The sequence below is a fragment of the Indicator indicator genome, chromosome 32, assembly GCF_027791375.1.
Source record: "Indicator indicator isolate 239-I01 chromosome 32, UM_Iind_1.1, whole genome shotgun sequence".
Classification (NCBI taxonomy): Eukaryota; Metazoa; Chordata; class Aves; order Piciformes; family Indicatoridae; genus Indicator; species Indicator indicator.
In genome coordinates, this window is record NC_072041.1 from 9,900,715 (window position 1) to 9,915,488 (window position 14,774).

The window sequence follows — 14,774 nt, forward strand, 5'->3', positions numbered from 1 at the left end:
GTTTGCACCCATGGAGCCTTGTCCTGTTGCTGGGCACCACTCAAATCTGGCCCCATTCTCTTGACACCTGCCCTTTAGATATTGGCAAGTATTGGTCAAATCCCCTCTGGGGCTGCTCTTCTCCAGGCTCAACAGCCTCAGGTCCCTCAGCCTTTCCTCCTCATAGAGATGCTCCAGGCCACTCAGCATCTTCATAGCCTCCACTGGACTCTCTCCCATAGTTTTTTCTCTCTTCAGCTGGGGAGCCCAGAACTGGACCCAGGATTTCAGCTGTGGCCTCACCAGGGCAGAGAAGAGGGGAAGGAGAACCTACCTTGACCTGCCGGCCACACTCTTCTGAATGTACCCCAGGATACCATTGGCCTTCTTGAGGCATGAAGGCACATTGCTGGCTCATGGTGAACTTGGGTCTTTCTCCTTAAAGATCCTTCCCAGCAGGTCCCTCCTCACCTGTACTGGTGCAGGAGTTGTTCCTCCCCAGGTGCAGGATCTTGTGCTGGCCCTTGTTAACTCCATGAGGTTCCTCTGCCCAGTTCTTCAGCCTGTTCAGGCCTCCCTGGATGGCAGCACAGCCTGAGGGGGTGTCAGCCACCCCTCTCAGTTCTGTCTCATCAGCAAACTGGCTTAGCATGCACTGTTCCTTCATCCAGGACACTGATGAATATAATGAACAAGACTGGGCCCTGTACTGACTGACCCTTGGAGAACACCATGAGCTACAGGCCTCCAACTGGACTGCACTGCTGATCACAACTGTCTGAGCTCTGATGTTCAGCCAGTTCTCAATCCACCTCACTGTTCACTCATCTAACCCACACTTCCTAAGCTTATGAGATGCCAAGAACCTATGTGCCAGGCTGTCTTGAGTAAAGGAGTTGATGTAACACAGCCCTGCCATGCTCCCTTCACCCCTTCTTTCCTGTTTTGCAAAGGTCTAGCAGCAGTACCCCTCAACACTAGGCTCAGAAAATGTTCCCTATAGAACCAGCTGGGGCTGGTACACCTTGCTGGAAATGCTCCAGCCATCCTCACCTGAAGAGGAACCTGCTCCCAAGCATGGTAACTGATGCATGCTGTACACAGATGTAACAAAACTCTTTATTTACATTTCAAAACAGAAAACCCCAAAAGACAGATGTCAGCTATTTAAAACATTTCAGGAGAATGTCAAGAGTGGAGATGTGGCGGGCAGAGAGAGCTGGGGCAGTGGGAGAACTGTCTGGAGCTGGAACTGCTTGGGGCCAGCAGAGGCCTAACCACTGGTGAAGGAACACTGAAACAGAGAAGAAAGAGGTCCAAAGTGCTGAACAGACATTTGCAACTCATCACACAACAGCAAGGCTCTGCAATGACCTGGGTGCTGTTACCGTGAGGTTCAAGGCAGCGTAATTGCTGCATGCTCACCTTAACTCTGAGCAGGAGAACTTAGGAGCCCTTCTGGGTCTCCATGCCAGGCAACTGCATCTACCTCCAAACTTCAAACCAAGAGTGCCTGTTTCCCTTGCCAGAAGGGTGCAGAAAGACAGTTCCTCAGACCTGCCTGGGAAGTAAGCAAGGTGGCACTTGCCTCATAACTAGAAATTAAAAGCTTCCAGTCTCAAGTTGGATGTTGGCCAAAGACTTGTGTTCTCCAAACAAAGTCTAGGCCTGAGCACAGCCCTGAAAGGGATCTGACCCTTTGACCCACAGCCCATGTGCAAGAAAGTCTGTTAAAAAGGTTGACCCTACCTTCAAAAGCTTATAAATGCTACCAGAAGCACCAGGGAAATCAAACAATGATTCAATTTCTTGTTGTCACTTCATCAGACAGGAGTCTGCACTGCAGATCTGAAAGACTTTCTTATAGAAGGTGGGAAGGCAGCTTTGTGGGCAATTCGAGATGTCTTTAGACACTATTTAATAAAAGATCAAAAGCTGTGGGGAATTATTTTTGTCAGTGCCTGCTGCCATTTTAAAAATCAGCAACCAAAAAGGCCAATACAGCAGCCTGACACACTGAAATCTAGACAGATTTGTTTAAATGTTTGTGTTTTTACAGTAAAGTGGGCAGGCAAATGGAGAGGGAACACAGCATGAGAGCATGAGAGCCTGAGCTCTGCCCTGAGCCCATTGCTTTAACCAAAATAGAGCCTGAACAACAGCAAGCTCTGGAAACCTCCTCCTTCAGATGAGCACAGTGGTAGTTGTTTCACACCATGAACATGACAGCTTCTTGGCCATTCACTGGTGGCAGTCCTGCAGCTGTACTGAGCAAGCAGGCTCAAGTCCTCTCTTCCTCCTTGTCCCTTCTTCATCTCTACCTGCCTCACACACAGATGCTGTGCTTTCTGTAGCGACCAGAGCTCACCAACCAACAGGACAAAGTGAAGCTTCCCAGCCCCCAGACTGCCTGGGTAACACCAGCTGGATTCCTGTTGCACTTCCCTTGCAGCCTAACCCCACTCAAGGCTCAGCTCCCACAACCCCACCCTCCCCTTGCCTGCAGCTGCAAAATCTTACCCCTCAAGCACTGCCTTTCATGTTTGTGTAGCTCAGAGGAAGCCAGTTCAGGGAGGTGAGGTGACAAAAACCTAATGTTGTTAGAGAAGCATGTTCTGGTGTCTCACTGAGCTGAGTCAGCTCATTGCAGGCTCAAGTGAATGTGAAAATGAGTCAAGAAAGAAGTAAGGAGATGGCACTGGGTGCCTGTGAAAACTAAGACTTACCAATCTCTGCTTTACATTTCCCCACACTGAGAGATCACAACTGGCAGCTTGGGTTTGTTATTTGGACCTGTAGGCACATTCTGGAGACAAACAAATATCTAATGGTAAATCTTACAAAACCACAGGAAATCCTGGGAATGACAGGTGGTTGAAGGCTGGAGAAGAGGTGTCTGTGCAACATCAGCAACAGGGAAACCCTGACACAGCTGAGTAATACAGAAGCACTGTCACAATTTTGGCAGAGAACTGTCTGTGCAGAGGTTTGGGATACAGACCAGACTCTAATCCTCTGGATGGAAGGGAAGGAACAGAGCAAAAACTGGAGAGGTCCTCACAAGATACAGCACAGGCACCACACCACTTGAGGCTGCTCTGGCTTAAATCTTTAAAGCAATCAGTTACAGTTCCACATGCAAAGCAAACTTGCATTTATACAGAATGATAGAATCACATGATGGTTTGGGTTGGAAAGGACATTTAAAGGTCATATAATCCAACCCCACTGCAGTCAGCAGGGACACCTTCAACCAAAGCAGAGCCCCATCCAACCTGACCTGGAATAGTTCTAGGGATGGGGCATCTCAGCACCCTCAGTATAACAAATTTTTCCCTTCTCTCCAGCCTGAATCTACCTCTTTTAGTTGCAAGCCATCACCCCGTGTCCTGTCACAGCAAGCTCTGCTCAAGAGACTGTCTCCATTTTTCTTATTGGCCCCTGCCAAAGGGGAATCTGCACACAGGGCAATTACAGAGCAACCCTCCTTCTGAATCTCATTCTGATGCACTAGAGTTCTTTTTCCTGAGCCTCTTGTTTCCTTTAACTTGCCCTTTTCTGCAGTGATGCACAAAGCAGGGACACCATAACCTTTCCATCAGTGCTTCTGGCCAAGAGTGCTACCAGCACATGGGCTGTATCATGCTGTACAGCTCCTTGTGTGGGAACTTTTCTCAACCTCACAGCTGTCAACTCTGTGTTTGCCCCACTATCTAGATTTAGAGGGTCTTGTGCACATGACCCCATGTGTGTGGCATGGAGTTACTGTTGTCATAGGATCCTGGAGTGGCTCAAGTTGGAAGGGACCTCAGATCACCTACTCCAACCTCCCCACCATAGGCAGGGACACCTCTCAACCAGACTCAGCTGCTCAAGGCCTCACCTGGCCTGGCCTTGAACACCCCCAGGGAGAAGGCAGCCACAGCCTCCCTGGGCAACCTGTTCCAGAGGCTCACCACTCTCCTACTGAAAAACTTCTTCCTCAGTTCCAGTCTAACCCTGCTCTGCCTCAGCTTCAAACCATTCCCCCTAGTCCTGTCTCTAGACACCCTCATGCAAAGTCCCTCTGCAGCCTTCCTGTAGGATCCCTTCAGGTACTGGAAGCCAGCTCTAAGGTCCCCCTAGAGTCTTCTCTTCTCCAAGCTGAACACCCCCAGCTCCCTCAGCCTGTCCTCATAGCAGAGGTGCTCCAGCCCTTGGATCATCTTTGTGGCATCCTCTGGACTCATTCCAGCAGCTCTGTTTCCTTCTTATGCTGGGAACACCAGACCTTGAGGCAGGATTGGAGGTGAGGTCTCAGCAGAGCAGAGTCAAGGGGCAGAATGCCCTCTCCTGCCCTGCTGGCCACACTCCTCTGGATGCAGCCCATCTTGTCTGTCTAGAACTCACTGTTACTTGCTAAATCTACTCATTATCCTACTGTGACACCCACTCTCAATGGTGGTACCAATCACCACCCCTGAACATATTTATGTTTAGCTTCTGGAAGGCCATCAGAAGATGAGGTTATTTTTTCTTATTGAACATGCTGATCACAGAACAGATGATTTAGCATTAGCTGCAAAATGCCAGGCAGTGTCACAGAAGTGATCTGCTCCAAACACTGCTCTAAGCTGGTGATGATTCAATTCAGCTCCCTGAACAAATGCAAAGCATTACAAATAAAGCCAAAACCTCACAATCCCCACTCAGAGACTAACCAGCAAGCACAAGAGGGCAGCATTGCGAGAGTTAGTCTGACAGCCCTTTGCTACTCTAGAATGAGGACAACCCCTAAGAAGTTATCAACACTGCCATTCCCTGGTATCCTGGAACCAGACAGTGGGAGACCACAGAACAATCCAGGTTAGTTAATCTGCTACATGACTTTCCAACATGGACATTCACAGACAAAGAGGCAAATTCAACTTACTTCAATTTTTCTCATGACCAACAGCCCATCGACAATTTTACCTAGAACAAGAAAAGGAATCCACTTCAGTACAGCCCATTTTCACCTTTGCTCCCTACCACTGATCACAAGTATGTGCATTTTTGTTCCTTCTCAAAAGTCTTGTGGAGCCCATAGCTACTGGACACTTAGAATGGCTCAGGTTGGAAGGGAACTCAGAGATCATCTATTCCAATCTCCCCACCATGGGCAGGGACACCTCTCAACCAGACTCAGCTGCTCAAGACCTCACCCAGCCTGGCCTTGAACACCCCCAGGGAGAAGGCAGCCACAGCCTCCCTGGGCAACCTGTTCCAGAGTCTCACTACCCTCCTACTGAATAACTTCTTCCTCAGATCCAGTCCAACCCTGCTCTGCCTCAGCTTCAAACCATTCCCCCTTGTCCTGTCTCTAGACAACCTTAGGACAAGTCCCTCTGCAGCTTTCTGTAGGATCCCTTCAGGTATGGGAAGGCAGCTCTAAGATCCTCCCAGAATTTTCTCCAGGCTGAACAACCTCAGCTCCCTCAGCCTGGCCTCAGAGCAGAGGTGCTCCAGCCTTTGGATCATCTTTGTGGCCCTCCTCTGGATTTGCTCCCGCAGTTCCATGTCCTTCTTATGCTAGGGACACTTCAGGGTTTGTCATCTATCCCCAAACTGATAAAGGAAACAAGCCCTCTTAAAACATTTTCCACATTCAGAAGAAACCAAGCACATTTTCTGATTGCAGGGGAGATGAGTGGATATGTAGGGTTTGAGATTCTAGCTGTGCTAGAACACAGCATGAACTGCCTGCTACCACCACAGCCTCTAAGGACACAAAACCCACAACGAACAATGTCAGTGGTACTTAAGAATCAAAGGAAGTGGTACGAGGACACCAGCTTAAAGTCTAGCCTTGAAACCCTACATGTTCAAGTGGCAGTACAAGAAAAAATGAGCAGCTGTGGTTTCCTAGAATTATTATCTAAAACCTCTGGTGAAAACTCTCCAACAGTGGAGAAGAAAATCACCCCTTTGCTCATCTGTCCCTTCTGCCCTGGCACAAATTGTTCCAGATCACGGAGTCCAACCAACACCCAACACCACCATGGCCATTAAACCATATCCCAAAGTGCCATGCCCACATGTTTCTTGAACACCACCAGGGACAGGGACTCCACCACCCACCTGGGCAGCCTGTTACACTCTTGCCGCAAAGAAATTTTTCCTCCAACCTAACCCTTCCCTGGCACAATTTCAGGCCATTTCTTCTCATTCTATCACCTCTGCTGGCATAAGTGGGGGAAGGGGGTGGAGGGAAAAAGGCAGCTGCTTTATGAGTGTCTGTGAGGGGGCACCACAGGCTGCAGGGACTCACCAAACACGACGTGCTTGCCATCCAACCAATCACACTTGGAACACGTGATGAAAAACTGGCAGCCATTGGTACTTGGGCCACTGTTTGCCTGGGGGGTGGGAATGGCAAAATATCAAATGTGTACAGTTCCAGACTTCAGAGACTCAGAACAGTTTGGGTTGGAAGGGAGCTTAAAGATCATCTGTGCAAAGTTTAACCAAGTATAGGGTCTTGCACCTGGGAACACATAACCCAGGAATGCAGCTCAGATTAGGAGCCACCTGGCTTGAGAGCAGCCCTGTGGAGAGGGACCGGGGGTCTTGGTGAACAAAAGGCTCAAGATGAGTGAACAACGAGCTGCAGTGGCAAAGAAAGCCATCAAGGATGCTGGGATGCATTAATCAGGGTACTACAGGCAGGAATAAAGATGTCATTGTCCCACCTTGCTCAGTGCTGGGCAGGCTGCACCTTGAGCACCACGCACAGGTTTGGTTCTTGCTGTACAAGAAGGATGGGGACAGGCTGGGAAGGATCCAGAGAAGGGCCCCAAGAATGATCAGAGGACTGGAAGCCATGTCATTGAGGGAAGGCTGAGACAACTGGGTTTGCTCAGCCTGGAGAATGCTTAGGGAAGACTTCATAACCACGTACAGGTACATAACCAGCAGCTCTCATGAGACAGACTCCCTTTGTACAGAGTCCCATCGTGAAGACAAGAGGGGATGGGCACAGGTTGCTACTGGGGAGATTCCAAATGGATGCCAGAAAAAAATGTTTTCACCATTCAAACTAGTGGACATTGGAATAAACTCCCCAGGGAGGTGCTGGATTCCCCTACATCAGAGAGTGTCAAGGCCCAGCTTACCAGGGTGCTGGGCCAGCTCATTTCAACACTATTCTTACTCTGAAAGGTTGGACTGGATGATCCTTGAGGTCCCTACCAACCTAGTATTCTATGAAGCTATGAATCCAGTTCCAGCCCCTTGCCATGGGGAGGGACACCTCCCACCAGCCCAGATTGCTCAAAGCCTCATCCACCTGGCCCCAGGGAAAAGGCAGCCACAACCTCTCTAGGCAACCTGTTCCAGAGTCTCACCACCCTCCTACTGAAGAACTTCTTCCTCAGATTCAGTCTATCCCTGCTCTGCCTCAGCTTCAAACCATTCTTCCTTGTCCTGTCTCTAGACACCCTCAGCAGCCTTCCTGCAGGATCCCTTCAGGTATTGGAAGGCAGCTCTGAGGACCTCTGGAGCCTTTTCCTCTCCAGGCTGAACACCCCCAGCTCCCTCAGCCTGTCTTCACAGCACAGGTGCTCCAGCCCTTGGATCATCTTAGCAGCCTCCTCTGGACTTGCTCCAACAGCTCTGTGTCCTTCTTATGATGTCTTTCATGATTAACTAATCCACAGAGCAAATGCCCCATTCAAGTGGTTTTAAGAGCAGGGCAGCTGAGAAGAAGTGGGCAAGCAGCACTTGTGGACAGGAACACTGAAACACCAACTCCACTTGTTCTCTACTGCAGAAGTCAGTGCACAGACAGAGAACATGGAAAGGTTGCAGTCTGTCCTACAATGTTCAACAGGAAGCTACCACAGTAACTTTGAAAATCCCAAATCTCTTCGTCTCCACCTCAGGATCAGTGGTAGTATCAGGGAAGAAGAAAACACCACCACTTGCCACTGTATGGAAACTGTAAGGATCAAGCTATTCCAAAAGCTGATCAGAGCCTGCCTCAGCCCCCCAACAGTTAACAAAGAAAGGATGCTGCAGGATCAGGACTTTTGTGTTACTCAACATATCAACCCCTGAGGAGCCTTCTAACAAGGAGTTACAAAGCAGACCTTGTATCTAAAATGATGGAGATTTCTGTTGCCTGGCAAATAATTTATCCAGTTAAGAAAAGGGCACAGAGAAAGTACCAAAAGCTTTTTAGCTCCAGCATGTCATCATTTTACACTCACCATGGAGAGCAGCCCAGGTGCGGAGTGTTTCAGCTTGAAGTTTTCATCCGCAAAAGGTCCTCTGTATATACTGGCTACTCCAGTGCCATCTCCCTGCAAGAGAAAGGTGTCCAGTCAGCCACAGCATTTGTTCTGTAGGAATTGCTGCAGAAAATTAAACTCATCCCACAACAGCTCACAACCTACCCACCAGGGGCAGGGACACCTCTCAACCAGACTCAGCTGCTCAAGGCCTCACCTAGCCTGGCCTTGAACACCCCCAGGGAGGAGGCAGCCACAGCCTCCCTGAGCAACCTGTTCCAGGGTCTCACCACCCTTCTACTGAAAAACTTCTTCCTCAGTTCCAGTCTAACCCTGCTCTGTCTCAGCTTCAAATCATTTCCCCTTGCCCTGTCTCTAGACACCCTCATGCAAAGTCCCTCTGCAGCCCTGCCTGTAGGATCCCTTCAGGTACTGGAAGGCAGCTCTGAGGTCCCCCTGGAGTCTTCTCCAGGCTGAACACCCCCAGCTCCCTCAGCCTGTCCTCATAGCAGAGGTGCTCCAGCCCTTGGATCATCTTTGTGGCCTTCTCTGGACTCTCTCCAGCAGCTCTGTGTCCTCCTGCCGGGGACACCAGAAGTGGAGGCAGGATTGGAAGCAAGGTCTCACAGCAGAGCAGAGTCAAGGGGCAGAATCCCCTCTCTTGCCCTGCTGCCTACACTCCTCTGGATGCAGCCCAGCACCCAACTGCCTTCTGGGCTGCATGAGGGCATTGCTGGCTCCTGGGGAGCTGCTCAGCAACCAACACCCCTAAGTCTCTTTCTTCGGGGCTGCTCTCAACACACTCTGCACCCAGCCTGGATTTATGCCTGGGATTGGCCTGATCCAGCTGCAGGACTTTGTACTTTGACTGGTTGAACCTTGTGCAGTTGGCACTGGCACACTTCTCAAGCCTGTCAAGATCCTTCAGGATGCTACCTCTGACCTACAACAAGTCCAGTGCACCACACAGCTTGAGGGATATGCCAGAGGGATGGGATGTCATCCAGGAGGATCTGGACAAGCTGGAGAGTGGCCCCAGGTGAACCTCATGAGGTTCAACAAGAGCAAGTGCAGGGTCCTGCACCCAGGCCAAAATAATCCTCATTATCAATACAGGCTGGGGGATGGGGCCAGGAAGCAGCCCTGAGGAAAAGGACTTGGGACTTCTGGTGGATGGGAAGTGGACATGGCATCCTGGGCTGCATCAAAAACAGCGTGTCCAGCAGATGGGTGTGCTGGTTTGGGGCCAGACAGATTGTCTCTTGCCCCGAAAGGGACAAAAGAATGAGACTCACACAAACGGATTGGAGAGTGATGGAAAGTTTAAATGGAAAAGCAATTGGTGAAGCTACAAAAGACTACAAAGCATAGTGGCAAAGAGTATCCCCAAGCGTACAGAACCCCTCACAGATTCCCAAAGCTTCCCAATCCTTCCCTTCTTCCCACCTGAGGGTAAACCCAAACCCCCCAGGGCTCTTTCTTCCCCCTCCCGCTGCTAGGCAAGTCTCAGGCTGGCCAGGTCTGAGACTGTCCCCCCTCCATTCTCCTCCTGGCATTAGGCCTAGTCAGGCCTAAGAGGCCTTGAGGATACTCCCCCGGCATTACCCGATAAGAGAGGACATCTCCCAGGGGAGCAGAGAGGGAAGAAAGAGGAAGAGAATGACTCTGCAGATGGCCTTATAGGGCGCAGGACTTATGGGTAGAAATACGTCGTTTCCTGTGTCCACCCCTGTGGGTGGGCACCCAGGACACCAGAGGTGTATCTCATGCGGCAGTGGCAGGGGGCACCCAGCCTAAACTGCCACAATGGGAGAGAGGCGATTCTGTTCCTCTGCTCTAGAATGTTGCATCCAGCTCTGGTACCTTCAACACAGGAAGGACATGGACCTGATGGAGAAGGTCCAGAGGATGATCAGGGGGTTGGAGCACCTCTGCAACAAGGACAGGCTGAGGGAGCTGGAGGTGTCCAGCACGGAGAAGAGAAGGCTCCAGGGAAACCTTCAAGCAACTTTCCAGTACCTGAAGGGGCTACAAGAAGGCTGCGGAGGGACTGTTTGCAAAGGCCTGCAGGGACAGGATGAGCAACAACAGCTTCAAACTAGAGCAGATTTAGATTGGGTGTGAGGAACATGTTCTGCACCGTGAGGGTAGCGGTACACTGCAACAAGTTGCTCAGGGGGGTAACTGAGGCCTCATCCTTGGAGATATTCAAGGTCAGGCTTGACAAAGCAAGATAATCTAAGATCTCCCTTCTGGCTGCAGGGGGCCTGGAGTAAACGACCATTGCAGGTTCCTTCCAACCCAAACCATTCTGTGATTCTACAGTCCTATAAATCAGACTTGCTCTTGAGGAGCAAGAACAGTCTCACTGACTGCTCAGACAGATTGTGTGACTGGCTAGAAGCTGGCAGTTCAGTGAAGAACAGGAGGAAAAGAAGCAAGGGGAAGGCAAGCAGAGCAGAAGATGTGGAACTGCACACAGGATATTGCTAGCAGCTCATTTTCCTGTTAGGTTTGTTCTTGCTGAACAGAGAGATCACTTCCTTGTTTTCAGTGGAATGACAGCAAATAAAATTAAAGAAGTAACCATCCCATCAGCTAAGTGTTTCTGCACAACCACTTCTGCTTTTCTCATCACACTAGCTCTTAGTCACCTTCCTTTTCCCTGCAAAATCCAGGTGGGGCCATACCAAGCAACATAGAGCCTCCATCTCCCTCTGGGAAGCTTGGATTTAATCTTTACCAGCTCTGTAGATTCAGCCAATATCTGTGTGACTTAACACTGTACTGTGTAGGTAGAAACCAGTCATTGCTCCTCTTCATGCATGAAACGTGAAGTTTGTTGCTCGTGTATATAAATGGCTCTACATCCATTTTGGGCTGAGTTTGACCCTGTCCTTTTGCTTGAGGATTGAGCAGTGGACTCACTGTAGGGCAGGGATGGCATCCAGAAGGATCTTGACAGGCTTGAAAAGCGGGCTAAAGCCAGCTGCATGAGGTTCAACCAGTCAAAGTGCAAGGAGAAGAAGACTCCAGGGGGACCTTAGGGCTCCCTTCCCATACCTGAAGGGATCCTACAGGAAGGCTGCAGAGGGACTTGTCCTAAGGGTGTCTAGAGACAGGACACGGAGAATGGTTTGAAGCTGAGGCAGAGCAGGGTTAGACTGGATCTGAGGAAGAAGTTCTTCAGTAGGAAGGTGGTGAGACTCTGGAAGAGGCTGCCCAAGCAGGTTGTGGCTGCCTCTTTCCTGGGGGTGTTCAAGGCCAGGCTGGGTGAGGCCTTGAGCAGCTGAGTCTAGCTGAGAGGTGTCCCTGCCCATGGTGGGGAGGTTGGAGTAGATGATCTCTGAGGTCCCTTCCAACCTGAGCCACTCCAGGATTCTCTAACAGGGTATAAAAATCTTTGCCTGTTTGAAAGCCTCCAGCTGTAGTGCCACACTTTTGCAGGGAGGAAATGCTTTGGGATGCAGAAGGTATGCTCAAACAAGACTCCACATTTGTTTTCAAGGAATTTCTGATCTGTTGCAGTAAAATGGCAGCAATGCTATGAGGAAACCTCCTGTTATTACTGAGAGCCAACAGATCCCGCCAATCAGCATGGGTCCTTGGAAGGAGCTGCACATCAGAGCATGCAGGAAAAGTATAAAAGGAATAGAGAAGTACATACATTTACAAAGTCACCTCCTTGGATCATGAAATCTTTTATAACCCTAAAAAGTAAAACAATACTTAGTCCTCAGCAGACAAATGCCTCAAGAAGCTTAACATGGTAAAAAGGAGTTCTGCCTTGCAGTACAACCGAAGTTATCAGGGTCTACAAATGCTACAATCTAAAATCCGCAACATTAACTGTTGGTTGCTATCAGGTAATTTGGGACCTGCTGCTCAACCAGGGACAGCGATGCCAGAAAAATCATCTCTGACCTGGCACACCAGGTACAGGGGATCCCTCCCAGTGATCCCACAATGCACATCTGAGAACATCCCTGAAGCCCACAAATCCCCAGAAGGACAACATTAGCAGTGACCTACAAAATGACTCTTAGACCAGTAAGGACCTTGAGACAGCTCTCAAAACTACCTCTAGCTCAGGCTGCTGTTTAAGTAGATGAATTACCTGTGGAAAGTGCTTCCTTTGTAACCTATAGGCACACCATCTTTCCTGCAAGGAAACAAAAAGGAAAATCATTGCCAATACAATACTTGCTATCCCAGGAATTGAGTTCCAAGGGGTTACCCTGTATGTTATCAGCTGCCTTGCTACAGAGCCAAATGCTGCACCCTGGTGCCATCAGAGGCCAACAGAGACCACTTTGAATGGGCTCTGCATGCTCAGCAACATGGTTCCCTACAACATCTGTACCACCATCCTCATGGGATCCCAGCATGGTGTGCAGCATCAGCAGGTGGAATTTGCAGAAGGGGCTTTTTAGAGCAACCTGAGCACAAAGTCATGCCCAGAAGGGGAAGCCTGCCTTGTCCGTGACTGACTGAGCCTGGCACAACTTCCTCAGAGCAGACTTCTGTAACCCTTGCAGGTTGTGCTACTGTAGTAAGAGAAATTTCCTTCTCACCCAGCCCTGTTTCTCTGAGTAGGCTACTTAAAAGAGCACTTTAACCCACTCACCTGAATTCCCCTGTACAGAATTGCCTGGAAAACAAAAACAAGAGCAGAGTGTGAGGTTAGAGATGAACTCTGAGGACACAGAAGCTCACTGACCATGCACTGCCTGCTGTACAGGACTTTCCTTACTGCACTGGGGACCTCCCAAGTGAAACAGGAACAGGCAGCAATGCCTCCCTGCTGCTGTTTCAAAACAGACTTCTGTGCTTTCTGCAGTTGAGAGGGGCAGATATATAACACTGAGGATGTGAGAGACAGTGAATAGGGAGCAGGCAGCATCTTTTACAATGAATAATGTATCTCCATGGGTATTCTGTGGAAGTGTGGGATGTCTAAGCAGTACATCTTTCAGCAAGTGCCAGGAGAACTCCACCATGGTATTGAGGGACTGCTTTGTATAAAAGGCAGAAGGTGGCCAGTGATTGTACAAGGGGCAATGAGTGCAAACTGGAACACAAGAGGTTTCACTTGAACTTACGAAGAAACTTCTTGGAAGGTGACAGAGCCCTGGAGCAGGCTGTCCAGAGAGGTTGTGGAGTCTCCTTCTTTGAAGACTTTCCAAACCCTCCTGGATGTGTTCCTTTGCAACCTGCCCTAGGCATACCTTCTTTAGCAGTTGGTTGGACTTGATGATCTCCAGATGTCCCTACCAATTCTGTGATTGTATGATTCTATAAATGTACCAAGTGTATCAGAACTCCACAGAGGGAGCAGAAAAAGGAGCCCATTCCCTTCCAGCCAAACGGACTCCCCCAGGGAATTTAGGAAGGTGCACAAGGTCACATCTCTCTGGGAGAAGAGAGAAGAACAAAGTGGGTGCAGTGGCTGTAGGGGGCAGGCACTCACTGTGCTTCCAGAGACATTCCTGCACTGAAAAAAGCCTCTGCAGCACGTGTCCAGGCTGAGCTGCAGGAGCACTGGCTGCTGCTTACCTGAAGTTCTCAGCTGTTTTGGGTACAACATCAGCAAACAGCTCAATCTTCATGCGCCCAACCTCCTGGGGAGACAGTGGCCAGGTGAGCTTTCTGGGCCCTACTCACACACACCAGGGTCCACATCTAGGGTTCTCCCCCATATTCAACCTCCTGCTGCACCCTTCCCTCCCGGTGAGTCCCTCTAAATACACTTCTCCTCCCCTCCCCTGAAGCCCCTTCCCATGCACCCTGTCACTGTACAGACCCCTGCTGTTCCCTCTTGTTGCACCCCTCAAAGCTCTTCCAGTTGACCCCCTGAAAGCCCCACAATGAACTCTTGGGCCACTCCCGCTCCCAGTTGCGCCTCCTTTGCACTCCCACATGCCCAATTAAACCCCTACAGCAACCTGAGCTGTGCACCCCTGCAAAACTGCTCCCAGATAGACACTGCAGGTCCCTTGCTCCTCCCACTCCATAGCCTTATGTGCTCCCCTCCACTCACCATACAAGCCCAGTGCACCCCCACAATTCCTCTCTGCGCTCATACACCCTCTACAGCCCCCCCGCCCCCGCCATGCACCCTGCCGACCCCACTCTGTAGTGCTCCCCTCCCCTCCCTCGGTGCTCCACTGCAGCCCCTCTCCCTCCCAGCACAGCCCCGCAGGCGCCGCCCGTCACAGATCGCAGCACCCGGACCGCGCCACGCCCACCTGCCCGCCGATGGTGACATCGAAGAAGACCACGGGGTTGTTGGGATTGGAGGCAAGCACGGCCATGGCAGCCGCTCCGGCACAGGAAGTGAGGAAGTGATACCGGAAGCGGAAGCGCGCGCGGCGCGGTGCGTGCGCGGCGGTGCGGGCTTTCCGGCTTCGGGTGGTTAGAGCGGCACAGGGTGGTTTGTGTGGGAAGGAGTTTTCTAGCTCATCCAGGGCGGCCTCGTGCAGTCATCAAGGACATCTGCAACTACAGCAGATTGCTCAGAGCCGCAAACAACCTGACCCGGGATAG

The 14,774-nt window shown here is 50.5% G+C and overlaps 1 protein-coding gene across 1 annotated transcript; it reads right to left on the reverse strand.

Annotated features, from left to right (window-relative positions):
• Positions 1-1,130: 1,130 nt before the first annotated feature.
• On the reverse strand, positions 1,131-14,542 carry PPIH (peptidylprolyl isomerase H). The gene is made up of 10 exons (XM_054394940.1): positions 14,477-14,542; positions 13,785-13,849; positions 12,856-12,879; positions 12,346-12,390; positions 11,896-11,938; positions 8,208-8,300; positions 6,269-6,356; positions 4,892-4,932; positions 2,706-2,785; positions 1,131-1,273 (listed from the first exon to the last, which is right to left on the reverse strand). The coding sequence occupies exons 1-9, from the start codon at positions 14,540-14,542 to the stop codon at positions 2,717-2,719; spliced, it is 534 nt and encodes a 177-aa protein (XP_054250915.1). The 3' UTR covers positions 1,131-1,273; positions 2,706-2,716.
• Positions 14,543-14,774: the final 232 nt, after the last annotated feature.

Coding starts and splice junctions, on each gene's coding strand:
- PPIH (XM_054394940.1), bottom strand. CDS start 14,542: ATGGCCGTGCTTGCCTCCAATCCCAACAACCCCGTGGTCTTCTTCGAT. Junction 11,939..12,345: donor AAAGGAAGCACTTTCCACAG/GTAATTCATCTA, acceptor TTTACTTTTTAG/GGTTATAAAAGATTTCATGA. Junction 4,933..6,268: donor TGGCAAGCACGTCGTGTTTG/GTGAGTCCCTGC, acceptor TTCTTGTTCTAG/GTAAAATTGTCGATGGGCTG.